This window comes from Filicampus tigris, chromosome 8, assembly GCF_054856515.1.
Source record: "Filicampus tigris isolate MCC_2025a chromosome 8, RoL_Ftig_1.0, whole genome shotgun sequence".
NCBI lineage: Eukaryota > Metazoa > Chordata > Actinopteri > Syngnathiformes > Syngnathidae > Filicampus > Filicampus tigris.
Window position 1 is genome coordinate 15,050,148 of NC_141224.1, and position 19,909 is coordinate 15,070,056.

At 40.6% G+C, this 19,909-nt stretch overlaps 2 protein-coding genes across 13 annotated transcripts in view; both read right to left on the bottom strand.

The window, feature by feature from the left end:
- Nucleotides 1-12,136, bottom strand: part of LOC147143888 (focal adhesion kinase 1-like) — a 47,024-nt gene extending 34,888 nt beyond the window's left edge. For 4 of the 12 annotated variants that reach the window (XM_086038825.1, XM_086038817.1, XM_086038827.1 and 1 more), the window contains exon 1: nucleotides 1,520-2,906. In XM_086038825.1, coding sequence (XP_085894951.1) covers nucleotides 1,520-1,592 — 73 coding nt within the window. In that variant the 5' untranslated portion in view covers nucleotides 1,593-2,906. Of the gene's footprint in view, nucleotides 1-1,519; nucleotides 2,907-6,692; nucleotides 6,720-10,379; nucleotides 10,455-11,424; nucleotides 11,488-11,840 lie in introns of those variants that run through there. The other 8 variants (XM_086038819.1, XM_086038823.1, XM_086038824.1 and 5 more) reach the window with 6 other exon arrangements.
- A 2,337-nt stretch (nucleotides 12,137-14,473) lies between these two features.
- Nucleotides 14,474-19,715, bottom strand: LOC147143889 (protein NDRG1-like). Its single transcript, XM_086038599.1, has 12 exons — nucleotides 19,511-19,715; nucleotides 19,177-19,282; nucleotides 17,585-17,705; nucleotides 17,435-17,497; nucleotides 17,280-17,340; nucleotides 16,907-16,993; nucleotides 16,725-16,781; nucleotides 16,471-16,637; nucleotides 15,921-16,020; nucleotides 15,768-15,803; nucleotides 15,629-15,680; nucleotides 14,474-15,496 (listed from the first exon to the last, which is right to left on the bottom strand). Exons 1-12 carry the CDS (start codon nucleotides 19,559-19,561, stop codon nucleotides 15,306-15,308), a joined length of 1,092 nt encoding a protein of 363 aa, XP_085894725.1. The 5' UTR covers nucleotides 19,562-19,715; the 3' UTR covers nucleotides 14,474-15,305.
- Between the last annotated feature and the right edge of the window lie 194 nt (nucleotides 19,716-19,909).

The window sequence follows — 19,909 nt, forward strand, 5'->3', positions numbered from 1 at the left end:
GCTCTCGTCCACATAAGATAAAAGGTTCAAAGTCAACCTAACTGCATGTTTCCAGAAAAACAACTACAGTGGACTCCCGTATACTCATGGTTCGGCACCCGTGGATTCACCTATTTGGAGATTTTTTTCCCAATGTTTTTCAATATTTTATATACACATACAGTATACGTATGCCAAAACCTTGTACCTCCAAATTAGTCACTTCTCAGGAGACCCCAAGAATGGCAAGTTTGTTCAACCATTTGCATTGCATCATGAAAGAGAGTAAGACATTTTCAACGCTAGATTGGTCAGTAATGTGTAAAAATAACACCCACACGTGTGGTACCGATCAATAGTACAATTTTTTTTTTTAAATATGAAATTTACCAAAATGTGACTTATGAGGTTTTGGCCCCACGCCAATGATATGTAGTTTTTGTGGGGTTTGGGTTTTTGGGGTGAAGAACCAAACCCTGTTTTTCGTGAAAAACGCATATTGGAGGTTCAATCTGCGTTTTTTGAATATTTTGGGGAGAAGAAAAAAAATGCTGATGCATTTCAACAGCCATTAATTCAAAGCGGATTTTTGCGATTTATGGGCCGCTCCACTACCTATCGCTATAAGAATAGTGGGGCTGCACTGTATTACCAGTCATACCAAAAGTAGAAATGTCTATGTGCCAACCTTCCAAACAATTCCAAGAAAGAACATATGCCACAGAAAATTACAACAACTTCACTCCTCAAACAGTCATATTTTCCAACCGGTTTTAGCTCACATCAATGGTCTCCAACCACTGGTACCGGACCGTGGGCCATTTGGTACAAAGCTTCATACACAGACTGAACAAAAAATATTTTATTCATCATCAGAGTCGGAGAGAATATTTATTTTGAAAATCAGGTGCATTCGTCTGTGCCTCGGCACACGTCAAACTGCTCATCAAAGTCATGTGATCTAAAATTTAAAAATGCATATTGCTAAAAATCTGATTTTATTCAATGACGGCAACCGAAACAAAATTATGAAGTAGACTGGACAGAATTAACACACGACGGGTGTCACTGTTTCTCATAACCGCAAAATGGAACCTATTTATTAAAAGGAAACCAATGCAAGGCACCCATGAATAATAGCAACTATATTCAGCGTAAGGGTGGGATTCATTCTTAATAATTTAATGCATTATCTTTTGTGCCGGTCCGTTAAAATTCCTTTACGTGGAACCGGTCCATGGCACAAAAAAAGGTCGGGGACTGCTGACTTACACAACCACTGCAGGTCACCTACTCAAGCCAATGAACAAAAGCTCATAAGGGACTTTTAACACTGTATCTATCTGAACTTGAACTTGAAACATTGAGCAAGAAAGGAATTAGCACATTAATATGACGTTATATGACTCAATTAAAAAAACATTGTTATTAAGTATAACAAGCTCCTGCATTACATCCAATCAAACATTATAGTTTAGGGTATCAGCTTTACTTTCACTTTATATGTACCATATTTCTTTGAATAAACTTCTGTACGTACTTGGTAAAGGATGATGTGCATAGATGCACGCCCCTTTGCTCCAGCAGAGTGGGATGCAGCCACTATTCTCCATCTGTTCTGTTGAGGACGCTGTTCCAATCCTGGCCACAGCACCCCAAAAAAATTGCTAAACACTGAAATCAGCATAAAGCCTTGGGTGTAGTCGTGTCCTAAGCATTTGGCAACTACTGAATGAGTATTCCTTTCAAAAGAAATACATAAATGCATCCAAGGAAAAAAAAAAAGAACAAGAGGAGTCCAAAGATTGCAATCACTGTTGATTACACTCTGATCTGTACAGAAGTGAAAATACCGTTTAAGAATCGGGGCACTTCAGAGGCACAATGTGTCAAATACTGTATTGTGCGGGGTGTCATACAGGTGAAGCTAGTAAATAGTAGACCCCTCAATCAAGGGGTCAAACGAGGTTTGACACATTGCCATGACAACCCCTCCCCCCCAAAAACTCCAAAACCACTATCGAAAATGTGGTATTATTCTCGGGTGCAGTAATCTCCTGACACTTATCAAAAGATTACTGCTGAGCCGACAGCTACCAAACATCAACCGGTGCAACATGTCATAACCCTTTAGCAGGTAAACTCCATCATCACTGATATGAAATCATTTTTGTAAAGATGCTCCAACTTCAAGAAGACAAAGATGAAACACTCCTTTCATAGGAGGTCTTATATCCACTTCTGATCATGAATCAGATAAATAAATCCGCAAGAAATTCCAGATGCCGATCTTCACGAAGCTGTTGTTCATCAAAATAATCAATCCTTGATATGAATTCCAAAGGGTGCGGGTTCACAGCAGTCAAATGTCAGGTTGCAGGATAACGGCATCCATGCTACAATACACTGAACAGTTTTCAGTCTCAGGGTCCACAAAAGGTAGCTGGTTTCATGTTGTCATTCCACAATGCTCTCGAAAGCAGACAGTTGAGGGAACGAAGAAAAGCAAAACAGGTATCAGAAAAGCAAATGTAGGGCAAAGAAGCTGCGATGAAAAGTGGAGCATGAGAAGAGATGGACAGAAGCAGCTGACTGAGGTGAGCAGGAAACACGAAAGAGACACAAAAAGCAGGAGACCAGGCTAAAGAGAGTGTGGGAAAAAACTGCACGAGTAAAGACCACAGACGGAAGCTCAGCTTTACATCATGTAAAGCGTCCAGGTGAATGAGGTCAAGCAGGTGTGTGATGTCACAGAACAACAAATTGACAGAGACCAAACGGATGAAGTGAAGCAAAACTAAGGTGGGAGCAACAAAAGCAGAATGAAAGAGTGTCCATGAAAATGGGTTGAGGGGAAATGACAGGCGATTCGGTTCCAAGTCAGGCGCTGTTCTGTAGCGGCAGAGATGCCAACATCGCCTCGCAGGCTGCTGCAGCTCATCGTCAGCGCAGTACACATGCAGTGCAGTGCTTTCAGCTGCGAGTGCAGCACAGTGTTTGTGTGTGCGTGCGTGTGTGTGCGTTTAGGCTTGAGAAAAGGGGATTACATATGCAAAAGTGTGAGCGTGAGACTGCAGATAAACATGTAGGTGACAGCAAGGGGGAAATTTATGTGAGACCATGAAAGTATGCGTCAACAAGATACCCAAGGGAATTTGTGAGGGTGCAAGGCGCTCTGTTATGTCTTCAGTGAAGGCTGCAGTATAAATAGGTGGTAACGGGCGCAAGATGTGTGCGTGTGGGTTTGAGTGGTTGGGAGAGCTTAGCATTGAGTTAAACACCACAAGAGTAATAAGAATGGATGCTAAAATGTAACTTGGATAAATGGTCATCTCACACAGACTGATTTTAGCAGGTTTAGATATTGGCTACTAAAAATATTCAAAACATACATTAACCTCTTTGACCCTTTTTTCTTTTTGTTTGTTTTTAGGGTTAATCCCATTTGGGTGTCAGTCATCTGAAAATGATGCACCGGTACCCATTTTTTTCCCCCACTGGACATGCTTTTGTTTGCGTTCTGCTTGCATTGGTCTTTTAAGCATTTGACCCTGTTTATGCTTGTGCTCTCCTGCGCTCACATCAGATGTTGTACGCTTAAGATTTAATTGCCATTTTCATGGCTAACTTGCCATCTATCCGAGCAGCAAGACTGGAAAAGAACCATCTGGCTAACAATGGTCTATTGTGATGTTAACACATTTGCTGTAGTGAAGTAAATAACCCTCTGGCTTTTTTTTTTATTATGAAAAATGCATAAATACAGTTCTTTCTATTGTACATTTGTTACGTTCTTTATTTGCAGGCAACTTTCCAAGTCTTGTGATAGAAAACTACAACCATAGTGTCTCCAATTAAATTTTTAAGCGGTCATGCATTGACATAAATAACACTGGTTTGTTTCTCTGATAACACAATTACTATGAATATGTGTACCTCACACACAAGAATGCTCTTGCTCATCGCTGACAAATGTTAAATAAAATTATTTTTTTCATGATTTAAAAATCAATGACTTTTTAAGCACATTGTTAATATTTTAAGTATTTAAGTATTTAGATTTATAGCTATTTGATGAAATACAGGGAGAATTTGAACAAATTAAAGTACCGTACTTTCTGCACTATAAACCGCTACTTTTTTCCCACGCTTTCAACCCTGCGGATTTTAATGTGACGTGGTTTATTTATAAATGTTTACTGACAAGCTTCAGACCACCAACAGATTTATCCATAGTCTTGTCACATGTGACAATGAAACTGTCCAGGTCTGCCCTCAGACTGAATTTTCATCAGCCATTTGGGGTTGGAGTGTGCACACCTGCGGTAGGGGGCGGTTGCCTGAGAGCCAAATGCGGAAGTGTTTGTGTGAAGCGGTATGTGGCTGTGAAAGGAGCAGTTGATAGCAAAGAGAAGCATCTTGAGTTGAGTTTAACGGGCACAGGGAATGAGTGCCATAAATACAGCCGTCTCTGGAGTGCGACCCCCGTCCCTCTACTGTTTGTTTGGCGACCGACTCCCACCATCGCTGGGAATGGACAGCAACTGCGGCCATGGAGCGACATCCAAACACGTAACAACCAGGTTTACAAATGCTGAACTGCTGCGTGATGAAGCAGACTGGAAAAGCTCTTCGGGGAATTTGCTTCATATGACAACAAGAGAGACTAAGAACGATTCTGGTAAACTGCTGTGTAACTACCCGCGTTCGGCATTGTTTGGGGGGAAAAAAGCATCTAACGGTGTTTAAGGTATATACAAGTTTTTTAAAAATCCATGTGTGTAACCTGCTTCTTTGCAAATATCCCATGTCATAACGTGGAGACCCGCGGCTAATAATACAAAGTGGACAATTTGTGCACAAATTTGTTTTTATGGCTGAATTTGACTGTTGCAGCTTTTAATCGGGTGCGCTTTGTAGTCCGGTAATTATGGTATTTTTTTTAATAATGCAATATTACAATTCAACCATTTTTAATCATTTAAAGTACATGCAGAAACCCCAACATTAATAGATTGTCTCTTAGCACTGGCCTACACTTACAATTTAAATGAAATTATACTAATTTATTTTCTACTGTTAAATAATCCTCATTTCATAGCCATTCTTTAGTCTGCCTATCTTTAACTAGTGTGTATTTTAGATTTTGTTTGGTCCAATCAGAATTCAGCTTCTAAGTGTTCCCATGTGTCCCCATAATCTGCACTGGGCCTTTATTTCCAAAAGGACTGGCCCATGACACACACTGTAAGCAATGGCTGTTCTTTTTTAACTACCGGGTAATCAGATTTCAGATTCTCCAAACCAGGCTTGCTAGCTGGCTAACAGTTATCTTGGCATTTTTCCATTCACTGACTGGTTGAACTAAATAGTCTTGCGATGTGCACAAGTTACAGTGGAAGATGGAGGCCAAATAATTTTTTAAAAACTCTCTCAAGGTGGTCTTTTCAAGACAAACTGGACATTGTGAAGATAGGTCAGCCAACATGGTTGTTGGCTGGCTTGTTTCAACCTGGGAAAAAAAAATATTACGGCACTTCCAGAACAGACAGCTAGCTTACAAGCAGGACCAAAGAAAGTACAGTAAGTTTTTTTTGTTTTTTTTACCAATGAAGAATACGTATCTCTAGTGAGCATGATGTATTTTATTTAAAACTTTGTATCATATTATTAGTTATATACTGTATTGATTGTGAACTGCTCAAAATGATATTACAGTAGAGGTTTGTGAACTGTGTAGGCCAACGAAGCCCTTTGAGACTCTTGTGAGTAGGAGCTATGAAAATAAACGTGACTTGACAAAACAAGACAATTACTGCATATCTTTATTGTAATTTAAATGCTAAAGCCCATTTGCAAATCATGACTGCAATATGAATAGATTTTCACACCTAAATTGTGTCCTGAGAGTTATAGTGATTAAATGCAATGTTTATGAGGCACAGTATTTCCAAGGGTAAACATGTCACAGCCATTGTGTTCCAAAGCAGCACAAGTGCATCATCTCATCAGGTTACAGGCCACAACACTGACGTCAGCTACGGAACATACTGTATATACCACTGAGGTTTGCCAAGTTAATGTTAAAAAATGTGATTTATGTTTGAAATGTTCTCCAGCATCACATACACTTCCTTCCAAAAGTATTACAATCGTGAGGCCAATTCCTTTATTTCTGCTGTACACTAAAAATATTTTGGTTTGACAGCAAAAGGTGAATATGAGAAATGAGATCCGCGCTTCAGGATTATTCCCATTTGTTTGCATCTGGATCTAAAACACAACTTGGAAGATGGCATTTTTCGATTGAATCCAACCATTTACCATGAGCAAAAGTATTGTAACGTGACTGACAGGTGTGTCTTGATGTCCAACTGTGCTCTATTTTATGAGCTGAAACGCAAAAGACCAAAAAAAAAATCATGGAAGATCACAGAATTCCTTCCAAAATGGATGCTTACCAAGTGCTTAGAGGCAATTCCATGTCACCTTCGCTTTCTTTTGGCACATATAGTTTGTTGGCTTGGTTGAAATAGTATTACAAAGTAGTTTATGATTAATAACAGTTGGTTAACAATGAAATTAATTATTTGGTTCCAAGCAAAAATTAAACTGAAGCGAAAAGTTTTGCCGACAGTATCTGGCAGCAGAAATATTAGATACTCTGAACACAAACATTACATAACAAAGGTAAGGCACGCGTTTTTACTCACCAGCATAGTGGGATATTCCAGAAATATCTGAAACACAAAAGGATTAAAGGGAAATGACTATTTGAAATGTGTTGGAATCGCTAATCACTACATCTCAATTTGATGGCAGAGAAGGACTGATTTACCATCCCCAATTCCAAAGAAGTTGGGACATTGTGTAAAATATAAAAACAGAAAAACAAAGTAGGAGCATAAGTTTCAGCCAAGTCCATCAAGTAGTTCCTGAGAAATATAGTTACCAGTAAAATAAACGTAACAATATCACTAAGTTCCTGTTACCATGGCAACCAATGCTGTCATTTTCTATATTCTATTTAAAAATATCTCATTACGTTATGGGTCCATATGTCCAAATTTGAATAGATTAGCTTCCTTTTGGAAAAAAAAGTACAAAATAAAAACTAAAATTTTCAAAGTGTCAAATGTTATGCTTATTAAGAGCCTTTTATTGAGCATCTTCATAAGAAACAATTACTGGTACATTAATGTGTGAATTTTTGTAGAGATATGTTGAGAAATTATGAACCGTTTTACTCTAATTTTAAAGGCGTTTTTTGACAAGATTTTGTATAGGCGTTATAACAAAAAAGTGTTCCTCAAAAAGGCAATTTTCCCCCACATAAAAACCTAAATTCCTCCAGAATGCATCATCCGATTTTCTAAATTCTTGGTGTGTTGCTGTACTCAGGTTGAAGTGGCCATTCCAATCACACGTTGACAAATTTTCATTTTCGGAAAATCTTGTCACGTTGGTATAACAAATATATTGTATTTCAAAGTTTTCTAGTGATAATTTATAAATTAAATATGAAGATGTCCCACTGTTTCCCTTGGGAAATAGATTTGCTTACAATCCCGTAAAGCTGCTCATTATCTAGTAATTTGATCCACATACAGTATTTCCACATAAACCCACCATTCCACCATACATCACATTCACCACACATAACATCCACAAACAATGACCGAAAATTAAAAACGGTCATAAAAGACAGCACAGCAACACTGCTATGAGGTACTTCAAATCGGTTCATTCGCATAAACACTCCAGCGCTTTACACTCCTACGCGTGATGCTCTTAGAACTTCCTTCTCTCTCCTGCTCAGAGTAGAGAATGACTGCTTCTGGCTACAAACCAATAACTGAGGGCATTGCACAACTGTTATTGTTATTGTGTAAAAAACTGATTTCAATCGTTCTCTGATGATCATCCACTCAAAATAGACTGTAGTGGTGGATAATGGGTACGGCTATAAAATGGGCTCGAACCATCACACAAAGCAGCAGTCACTATTTATTGGATTGAGAGTTGAGGCCATGGTAGAAAAAAGGCACTACTTCTTCACACGAGAAACGTTCCAATGCGTTAAGGGTTCAAACCTCTAGGAATTTTCTTTTCAACAAAATGGAAAATGGAAACAAATGTATTGCGTTTCCAGAGATGGACTGTTTATAGGTGTAGACCACTTTTTTAGCCAAAAGTAATCTGGGATAGGCTTCAGATAACCTGCGACCCTGAACAGGATAAGCGATATGGAAAATGGATCCACATCCACAAATATAGTTTGATTGGCTCATGATGCTCACATGATGTCAACTGGGGCTGCAATGCGTGTATCCCGTACACAGTCAATGACAATGGACTGGGGGGGGGAAGAACACGTGCCGGCACAAATACTTTATTCGACAGCAATTGACCATGGGTCTGTTGGGCACCTTTACTCAGTCTGGATCGGGACCTCGGTCTGCTATTTGAAGATACGCGCCTTATGTAACAACTTGTCATTACTGACATTATTCAATTTTTGTGACTTCTTTTTATTCTTATTATTATGTTTGGTCTTTACTATGTACAGCAAAGCTTCATTTGTGGTCTCTCTGTGTTCTATAAATACATCTGAGTTGAGTTCTATTGATTTTAAATACAATGAATGAGAATACTACAAGTTCTAAGATAAAACTTTAACGTGATAACTGGTTGTTACAAGAGTGAAGCGAGATTAAGTCTGGCGGTTGATAAAAATACACTAGTTGGATGTTGTTGTTTTTTTAACATGATTACGTCACACAACAATAATCGTTCATTAAGAAAAAAAAAAAAAAAAAGAAGCCTGTTAATTGCCCGCTGCTTGTCCTCGTTACTACTTTATAATACCGTCACGTATGTCTTTTTACTAAACGTGCCATTGAACAGCGTGTTGCCCGGTCTAGTCGCCTCCAACACCCCTTCGTGACACGCTGGCTTGTCCAAAGTCAAGCAGCGCACTGTCGGCCAGGGGCTCGAAACTCTGTGCTTGTTTGAACGGCTCAAGGGCGGCTACCTGTTGTGCGTTGGTCACCACCCGAGCGGAGTTAATCATCCATTTCTCAGAGCAGAATTTCCAGTCGCCTATCTCCACACCACTGACATTATTCCTACCCAGAAAGTTTTGTACATCTCATGTGGTATCGGTGTGTAGTATTGGTACATTTTAACGAACATTAGCGTACCAGCACCATCAGCATTGTTGCAGCCCCAGTAATAAGGATGCCAGGCAAGTGATTTTGTGATGCCACTTTGTAAAGACATTCTACGCAGACAAACCATCTTTTGAATACTCTTCAGTGGTGTATATGTGAAATGTGAGTGATAAGTAAATAACCCAACTTCGCTGAACATGAATGTATTAAATGTACATTTTGCTGGAGAAGACACAAACACTACAGCAGTGTGGTGTTTTGCCATTACAGTACTATTTTTGAGGATTTCTTTACTTTGAACGTAAGTCAACACAATCCTTTTTAAAAAGTTCCACTTTGAGACCTGTTCTAAAAACGTTTGTTGTCAGTGTCCGAAACACTGCTGTCGTATAAACAAGCACCCAGAGCGTCACTTTTTTTGTTCATACATCTATAGTTTGAAAGAGTTCGGGGTAAATGGCCAGAAAAATAATCATATCAATAGCCCATTTCACAGTGCCCATTATAGCTAGGAAAGGAATTCTTTGCATTTTCCTCAGGTCGCTGTGCTGCATGAACAGCACCAACATGGATTGGGTATTGTATACGCCACACCAGACGCTGGCACCACAATGCATCTAATTGACTGGGGGAAGCAGAGTCGCTGTGTGAACCCATACACAAACACAGAAATGTCATTTTGGGGTTCTGTGCGAAAGACACAGGCAAATAAAATGTCAGCACTTCTGTTATGTCTCAGGAAGCATTTACAGTAGCAAAAAAAAAACACTGCCGCTGTAAAAGTCCACAATATCCTAGTTTTGTTTTACTTTAGGAACTGCACAGTCCCCATGAAAACAAATTTTAACGAAAGGTAACCAATCAAAACAAAATTGCGTGGAAGGCGGGGGAAAACTGTGCCTTGGCAGCAGGATCACAAATCACAAGGTAAATATCCAAAGCAACACATTTCATTCCTTCCCATCCATTCATTTGCCAAAGCAACCGAACAGCTTTATCAAAGAAAAACAGAGCAGGCTGACACCATATCAGAAGCGTCCGTGTCCTTGTTTGCGTTGCACACTCAGCCTCTGTGCGAGGTTTCCACATGCAACTGCTTGCATGGTGGCGAGCAACGCAAATTCCATTCCAGCCTTTCGCCTCTCAGACCCTCTCAATCTGCCTTCCACCGAGCACCCACGCACCAGCCCAAATAGACCCTCCTGAGCCATCTTGCCACCTACATACCTCTATTGGAACAGCCCAGAAAATCCCAGAAGTGCATATTGGTAGCCTTTAGGCAGAAGACTACACTTCTGCTCTTAGCTTGCATGTATTCCCCTTCTCCTCCCCTCTTCACTTCCTAGTTGTGTTGTATGTCGTCAGAGGGAGAACACCCGCCCCTGATTATTACCAATTCACACACCTTTGAGTATCATAACAAATGCCTCCCTCCGGTCAATTAGGTTCTCTTCCCATGGTGCACTACTGCCATTCCCCTTGCTTCCAATTTCATCCACTAGCCCCTGTCCCTCGTCTTTATTCCCCCCTGTCAGAAGCCAGACAGGTGTGACCATCGATCCAGTGTTGCTACCTTTATTGCTGCCTCTTTGGATTAGTGACAGAAATTTGAGAAGTGATGCTGCAGGGCACATGGAGACAAGCCCAAAACTAGCAGAGGGATCATTTTTGTCTTAAAAACAAATCAAATCTAGACATTGTTAGGCAAATCACAGTTTAAATGAGAACAACTAGCCATGTGTAAGAAGCCTCTTTGCAGGATGAACACAAAATTGCAGAAAATATCAGTGAAGGTGTGAATCCTAGCACTAATCAGACAAACTGTCTGACCAATGGAATGAAAGAACACTGTTTAAAACGATAGTGAGGACAGGTTCCAGATGATTCACCCAGTAACAATAAAAGCTGACACTTCCAGGAATAGCGGTAAGTGAGTCAGGAATGCCAACAATAGCCTCCCGTATATGTGGACAAACATAAGATCTTAGTGAATGCGAGCTGAATTATTATGCAACCTTGGAGGTTTCAGAGGGGTTTTGACCTGGTGGGGAGCATGTGCAGAGAGGTGTGAGAGGGGCACCCAATGGACAATCTGACAAATTACATCATATATTAGTCATCTAAACCCATCTTCACCCATCAAGCAGTTTAAACGAGTGATTTGTGGAAATTGAGTAAAAATATTAGTATGAGAACAGGTAATAGTGTCTAATGTTGTGATTCCCCAAACAGCCAGCGAGCAAACACCTGAAGATGGTTCAGTGAGACCTACTATTCTCCTTTTGTCTCCAAGAAATCCATGGTTGCAACAATGCATTCCAATGGGGACGGCTCACTTAAACACAAGACGTATGTTTCAGAATTGTTGTTTTGCATGACATAAATCATTCTCAATGTTCACCTTTGCACCCAAGTTACCAGAGTAGCCCAGAGGGGTGGTTTCGGCCACTGCACCACTCACTGCTGTCTACCAGGAATACAAATGACTGCACCGTGTCAAAAATGACCACACTATCTGGCTACACAATGCGTGGTATTCTTACAATACCTCCATACCAGTCGATAATAATGCATGCCCCGTGCAGCATCCAGCCTATTGTCTGACTGTTAGCCCTTTAATGCTAAGCTAGCTCAGCTAACGGTGGGCTATTCCCAACCATTCTGCTCCCAAGGCGAATCAATACTCACCCGTTTAAAGCTCCCGGAGCCAGGCCGCACCTACTTCCAGTCACCGGCCACCTTTTCCAGTCAGTAAGCGGGGCTTTTAGACATTAGTCCCAGTGGTATTAAATCCGACTTTTGGAGGCTGGGTCTGCCCGCTGTCGGCTGCCTCCACTGTCTGAGTGAGTCCACAACAGCGCCGTGCCCGGCTGTCGGTGTCACTGACGCTGAGCTGCGCGGTAGCCGTCAGTTTAGCAAGCGTGAGGTGCCGTGCCGCTCTGCTGCATCTGGAGCGCTGAGATTTTCCAACATGGCTGCAGCTGTCACGAGGACTGTGGGCCCTGAAAGGTCCTCACCACCGACAGGGGCCCCTGGAAATCGCCCCGTCACCGACATAATCACACGTATGTCACATGGATGTATTCTTACTCAAATGTCAAATTCAATGAGCAACGTCACACATGCGTACTCTTGAGCTCATCCAAGTACCATGTGAAGGAAGGATGTCAAGAAGAGGAAAGTGTTATCCACGGTGATACAAATTGCTTGTCCCAGCAGTTAGTTCTGTGACAGACCTCCCAAACATACACTATCCATCCCTCCATCCAGCCATTCATTTATTTTCTATATAGTTTGTACTCATTAGGGTTGCAGATGAGCTGACTTCGAGCCAGAGGCAGCTACAACCTGGACTGGTACAAATGTAGACCATCAACCATTCACATTTACAACTACAGATGAATTCCATCCATCCAGGGGCGTGGTGGCCATTGAGAAATTCGGGACAACTCCCGAACAGCCATTCTAGGCCGACATGGTACAGCGATTATTTTTTTCTGAATAGGCCCTATATAATTTCCATTAATAAACACTAATCTTTTAACAAACAAACCAGAACAACCAGTTCTGGACTACTGCTCAACAAAGGACCATTTATAGGGCAGCTTGCATGCACAACAGCACACACAGCTGGCGCAAAGCCATCGTATTGTCAGACACAGCAAAAAGTACGGTAAGTCTGCTGGTTTTGCAACCACTAAAGCAACAAAGTAACAAGCCCTTCACACAGCCCTGACACATCCATTATCTGTACCGCTTATCCTCACAAGGGTCGCGGGGCGTGCTGGAGCCTATCCCGGCTGTCTTTGGGCAGTAGGCGGGGGGCACCCTGAATTGGTTGCCAGCCAATCGCAGGGCACACAGAGACAAACATCCGCACTCACAATCACACCTAGGGGCAATTTAGACAGTCCAATCAACTTACCATGCATGTTTTTGGAATGTGGGAGGAAACCGGAGTACCCGGAGAAAACCCACGCAGGCACGGGGAGAACATGCAAATTCCACACAGGGATGCCGGAGCCGGGATCGAACCCACGACCTCTGAACTGTGAGGCGGACGTGCTAACCAGTCGACCACCGTGCCGCCAGCCCTGACACAGTCTGACAAATTCCCAAACTAGACTTGTAAACTATACTTGTCCTGAGATGGCGGAATCACAGACTCACTGGAGTATGTGCGGATGAACAGTGCGCGTACAGTATGTTTATAAGGAACTGCAAGATCTCCACTTGTGGATGATGTAAAGTGCAGTGCGCACTTGGAGGCAGTCTTCCGCCCCGATCGTGCATCATTGTGATTGTGTCATTTAGTTCAAAGAAAACATATACAACACTTTTATGCTGGCAAATTTTAAAGTAGACACACCAAATTAAGTATACTTTCATTTGGACATGTATATTTTCACTAAATTCAACAGAGATTAATGTGCACATTGTGCCATAATCTGTCAACAAAAAGGTGACACTGGACTTTTGTTGTTATTTTTAATTAACTAGATTTCATATATTGGGCAGCATAATGTTTAGTCGACCAAACCAAATTCACTCATTGATTGAGTGAAACTACAGTATAATAATACGCTGCTGGTATATTTATGGGCCACTGTGGATGTCTCATGTTTAAATAAATTTGTAAAAGATTCCTTCCATGCATTATTCATCAGAAGCTAGAGCATCATAATGCAAAGAGTATCTTTGTGATCCAGACGCATCACCCCTCACATAAATACTGTAGATGTGATTTTCAACGCTGACAGCTCGTGTTTTCAATTTGTATCATCGAATTTCATCAACCCACACACCTAAACACTCAGTGCATTCATAGTGTTTCATAAGATTCTTTCTGCACATACAGTACGTTCATTCATGCAACACAAACTATGCTGAGAGAGAGTGACACGTGCATGATGTATGCAATGTGCTATGCATGTCTGCATATACGAACGGAATGATATTCACACACATATGGTTACAGTGCTGAACTGTTATAAGTTGAGGGTTGAAACTATTCGAAATTGATAAGCCGTGTGTTTGTGTGTATGTGCGCATGTGTGCATGCAAATGTGTCATTGTTCAATTATGGAAACCAACAAGTAAGAAGTATATCATTTTAAACTTTTTTATTTAACGAAAACCATCTGTGAAAGGACATGGATTAAGCTAAACCCATAAGCCGTATTGAAAACATCTGCAATGCTGAGCCAGATAGATGGTAGGCTATTCATGTGGATGCTTTCCATGAACTGTCTAGAAGAGATTAAGTTCAATGCGCGGAGCACCATCTAGTGACCAAAGAAAGGGACGCTCCAACTACAGTATTTATTTCAGAATAACCATTTATTTTTTACAGTACAGTGTATTATTACATGCTACTTTTATGTTCACAATGTACAGTTAAAACGACTAGTTACAACAGAACTAATCACTGCCCCCCTCACCACATCCCAACCAATAAAATTATCTGTACTGTAGCCTTTTTAATCTGTTGCAAATAAAAAAAACACAGAATTTTAGCTAGTATTAAAAAACGAACAAACAAAAACATTTATTTATATATTTATTCAGCTGTGTGCTGTATTACCCCGTACTCCATGTAATACTTGAATTTCCCCTCTGGGGATCAGTAAAAGATTAGCATATACTGTATCTCTCTCTCTCTCTCTCTCTCTCTCTCTCTCTCTCTCTCTCTCTCTCTCTCTCTCTCTATATATATATATATATATATATATATATATATATTTATCATTACACATTACGTGATATATATGTAACTGGTACATACCGTAACACACTTAGTCATACGAACGGATCTGAACTCTTTTCGTCAGCAATTAATAAAATAATTAAGAAAATAAATTAGTAAATTAAAAATACATGGATATTATTATTATTAATAATATATCACATGTTTGTGCAATCAGTGGCAGAGGTAAGACAAGGACAATGTCCCTAATTGGAAAATCACATATTCAGGTACATAGAGGATGAGAGGAGAAGCTGATAGTGGCAAACATAAAAAGGAGGCTAAGAAAAAAAAGCATACAGAAGCCACATTTAGCTATGACTGTGACCTTAAAGTACTTTGTAGTTGCAGAGATAGGCAATAACAAGATGCAAGACCAAGCTGGCTGGTTAAGTACATCATGTGCTCTAGCATGCCACTTCATGTGTGGATTTTGAAATGATCCGATCCATGTTGCTGTTAGAGATGCTCTCCATGGAAACATCAGTATGGGAGCGTCCACGCTTCTCATGGGCACGGCCCCGAGAGTTCTCCAGGGACGAGACGCTGGAGCTAGAGGTTGTCCGTGACCGAAGTCTGGTCATACTGGCACTGGATACTACAGAGACAAAAGTTTAATATACTCAGTGTGGATTTCAAGGGGCTTCATATTTATAAATATCAATTTAAAGTTAAGAAAATAGAAATTGTGCCCTATGAATATAAGTCAGGTGAATTTGTTGTTTCTTACAGTATCCAAGGCCTTGGATGAAATATTTGAACGCTTCAATCACTTTGGCTGGCTGTTAGGAGACAAAATGTATATAAATACAATATTTTCTATTTAGGGCGGAGATTTACTGCAGTTGTCTATTAACGGACTGGCATACCTGAGCCACTTGAGGAAGTCCTCCACAGTCCGCCATCTAGAAGGGCAAAGCAACAGTGGCTCCGGTCACACAATTCCTTCAGTTTGATAAATTACCCGAACAGTAATGGATGGATTTTTATTTAATTTATTTTATTTTACTGTTCGTGGTTACCTTAAGCAGCGTGGTCTTTGTTGGGTTAAGCTTAGAGTTGCAGTCAACCACCACGTCCACATATGGAGAGCTGTCTCCTACAACCAGCAATGTGGAGCATCTGGGATGAACACATAAGTGGAGAGGTGCTTTACAGAATGGTAAGTAGTGTCTGGATTTCCTGCAGTAAGATTTCCCCACATCCATGTTCAAGGTGCGTGAAGGCACAGTTTCAGGAGCTTAATATTGAAGAACTTCAGAGGCCTGACTTTCTGTTATTTATTAATGGAGTGATTGTGATTAGCCTTTATTGTCTCCTAATAAAAAAAAAAATGCTCGGACATTCAAGGGAACATAATGGTATTTTACACATGTAAAACAAATCATACATTTACATACACCTGAACTGTGAACGCAATTACATCCCCTCGCAATTTAATGATGTTATTGACAGTGGAGCAAATAACAATTTATTCTGGCCTAGTGAAAAGCAATACACATTTTCCAAATTGTAAAGAAAAATAAATCAAATGCATTATGTATGCATTACAGGTCAGAAGGTGGTTCTTACTTGAGGGTCCTGACGTTGACATTTCCTCCAGGAACAGGCCTCTCCACCTCAAGAGCACTGCGGCTGTTGTAAGCGTGGAAGAACTGGCCCACGTTGTACTGGTTCATGGTTGTGCTGATGTGGTGGCGGTATGTAGCTATGAGGTCATGGTTGGACTGGATCTCTTCCTAAAAGTCAGTGTGGAAGGAAGAACAAGAGTTAGTTAATACAGTATCTAATTATCAACTCATGCTTTTGTTGTCATGGCAACTTACCTTTCCGAATAAGTGTGTGATAATTGTGTCAGGGAGAGTGTGTGTCCATTCAGTAATCTGTAGAGTAGAGGGACAAATCAACATGTGTTTACCTACGTAGCATAAATTTGACAATCAAACATAATTTCAAGCTTGGCAAATAGAGTAATAACAGACAGAGACATGATACTCTCAGTGCTGACCTTGTTTGTGACTGTATCTATTAATCCTTCAGCGTTAGGGTTGATGTTGATCAGAACCAGTCCATCCACCAGATCAGGATGATTCAGCTATACACGAATACGGAAGATAAAGATTTTTCATGGTCACGTCGGATTCAGGCAACATATACATGATAAGACAAAAACATCTGCCGTATTGCATTCTTCTTGGTAAATGGATTCTTGGATTTCTTGGATAACGAGGTCAATTTATTTTACAAGTTGTTCTTCAGGTTTGTCGGAATTATAGATATTTATTACATTACAGGAATGGAATAGACATATCTCTTTATGTGTATCTTCACTCAGAGCAATATTGGCACAAATGGGATTAAAAGAAGAAATGTGGACTCACGGCAAAATTGGCCAAAATGCAGGCACCTGCTCCAACTCCCAGTCCAATCACACTGTGCAACCTGTGAATCACATTCAGAATCAAGACCAGATAATACTGTGGTATTAGTTGGAGATTATCATGTTAAAACTTGGGGATTATCAGGTCTGTCTCACCCAAAGTGTTTGAGCACAGCAGGCAGTGCTTCAGACAGTTGGTCTATGGTCGGATAGGAATACCTTCAAGGTCAGAAGTCAACATTTAATAGTGATATCATCACACATTTCAAGTTAAGAATAAACTTGTGAATTATAGAGACTACTCACGATGTAGGTAAAGCTTTGGCCGCTTCGTGTTGTCCTGGGGCTTCAACATGACAAACAGGAAAATGTCTGAGGATTTCTTGCATGTCCTCATGCGTAAACAGAGTCTCAAAACATGACTTGTCTGTAGAAAGTGGGGGAAAAAATCAGTTTAATACACAGCCACTGTTTTTATGCAATATGATTGAAATTCATGTAATAGAGTGAATTACAATTGTGTAAATACTGCCATGTCCAAAGTCTGGCGTGGGGGACAAATGTGGCCCGCGGTCAAATTTTATCCGGCCTGCACCCTCTGACATAGAATTTATAACGTCTAGCCCGTAGCCCCGTTGACAAGCGTATAAAATACACTCTAAATACAATTTCACATTTACACACAATAGGGCAGCAGCACTCTGTCCAACTCCATAACCCTGTGTGACCCTTTCGGGACATTTTCTAAAATGGCGACAAAACAAATAAAAAAGGGAAAGTTGACAGCGAGGGCCGACAATTTAATGAAAGGTGGAAATTTGACTATTTTTCATTGAAATACGCAACAACCGTGTCCACCTCATTTGCAAGGACACTATTAGCTATTTCCCGATTTTTAAATCTAAAAGTTCATAAACATGTATTTTCAACGACATGCCATGTTTGAAATTAACCCTGGCCTGTACTGGTGAATATGATATATATGTATATTCGACATATTTCCCTGTCATAGAATTAAAATGTTAAAAGAACATTTAATTGCCAGTTTTTATTGATGTTTGAAATGCAATTTGCACTGGTGAATACTTTTACCTATTTCCCTGTTTTAAATCTAAAAGTTCAGTGAACATTTATTTGCCAGTGATGTGTCACCAAAAGACATGTTTAAGAATTTCGAAATTTCAATAAAAAAAGTAAAAAACAAAAGGCAGACTGGTTTACTAAAATGTGCTTGGATTTATTGGTGTGCCATCTAAAAAAGAATGTCAGGCTAAATAGTCGGCCCCCAGCATTTTCACCTCACCAAATCTGGCACTCTTTACAAAAAGTTTGGACACCCCTGGTGTAAACCATTTCCCACAATTCATAATTAAAGATATCATGAACTTCGTACATTTGAAAACAATGCGAATGTGAGCATTTGACCGAGCGTCACGGTGGTCGACTTATTTAGGCAGCACGGTGGTCGACTGGTTAGCACGTCCGCCTCACAATTCAGAGGTCGTGGGTTCGATCCCGGCTCCGGCCTCCCTGTGTGGAGTTTGCATGTTCTCCCCGTGCCTGTGAGGGTTTTCTCCGGGTTCTCCGGTTTCCTCCCACATTCAAAAAACATGCATGGTAAGTTGATTGGACTCTCTAAATTGCCCCTAAGTGTGATTGTGAGTGCGGATGTTTGTTTGTCTCTGTGTGCCCTGCGATTGGTTGGCAACCAATTCAGGGTGTCCCCCGCCTACTGCCCAAATACAGCTGGGATAGGCTCCAGCACGCCCGCGACCCTTGTGAGGATAAGCGGTATCGATAATGGATGGATTAATTAACTACATCATCGTTAAATTTAATAACAGTTCCATTATGCTACTGTTGATTTCTAGTGGATAAGGAGCTCCAGTAATACGTACGGTTCAGTCCAACGTCATGATATGTCAGAATGATGGGGCGATTTGCCCTGGGAGTCCCCGTCATGATGCAGTGGACCTTCCCATACTGTGTGTCAACATGCTCCTCCTAAATAAAGACAAAATAATTCACACTTTGGCATGAGAATGGTTGGCAGGGGCCATTGTGTCACTGAACGAAACAAAACCAGTTGAATAAAGTACCGTACATAATTGCTACATGTGAGAAACACGAACATTATGTTGCTGCAATTCAAAAATTTGTTGGAATACAGATATTACAGTCAAATCAAACACCCGTGTAAAACATATATGATTTCTGTGTCATAATACTCACAGAGATGTGAGGCTCAAAGACAGAGTCACATTCATTCTCTTCCAGAACCATGGCTCCTGCTGCACTAAAGGCTCAAACACAAGGAAAGATTGCTATAGATGCCGAGCTGTCCTGTGAATGTGTATTTCTTTCCTGCAGTGAAATACTTGTAGAGAGCACAATCATGCAGCAACCAGTGCATAAAGTGTGGCAGACCATTTGCTTGAGCAGCTTTATATATGCTCCAGCACTGATCCGTTGCTAAAGCTTCAAGTCCAACCTGGCTCACATGTGGCCAACTGCCCTCTGTTTTAATCTCACCTTAGGCTGTTTCAGCCCCACTGACCCAGCACGGGATGTCTACACCAAGAATTAACCGAGCACCAAAGATCACATATACATAATGTTAATAATCAGTGT

Bases quoted from the DNA above. Each gene is read 5' to 3' on its own strand.
- LOC147143889 (XM_086038599.1), bottom strand. From the start codon at position 19,561: ATGGTTCTGGAAGAGAATGAATGTGACTCTGTCTTTGAGCCTCACATC. The intron at 17,706-19,176 runs GTACGTATTACT...CACTTTCTACAG, and splicing joins TCATGACGTTGGACTGAACC to ACAAGTCATGTTTTGAGACT. The intron at 16,638-16,724 runs GTAAGTTGCCAT...ACTGACTTTTAG, and splicing joins TCACACACTTATTCGGAAAG to GAAGAGATCCAGTCCAACCA.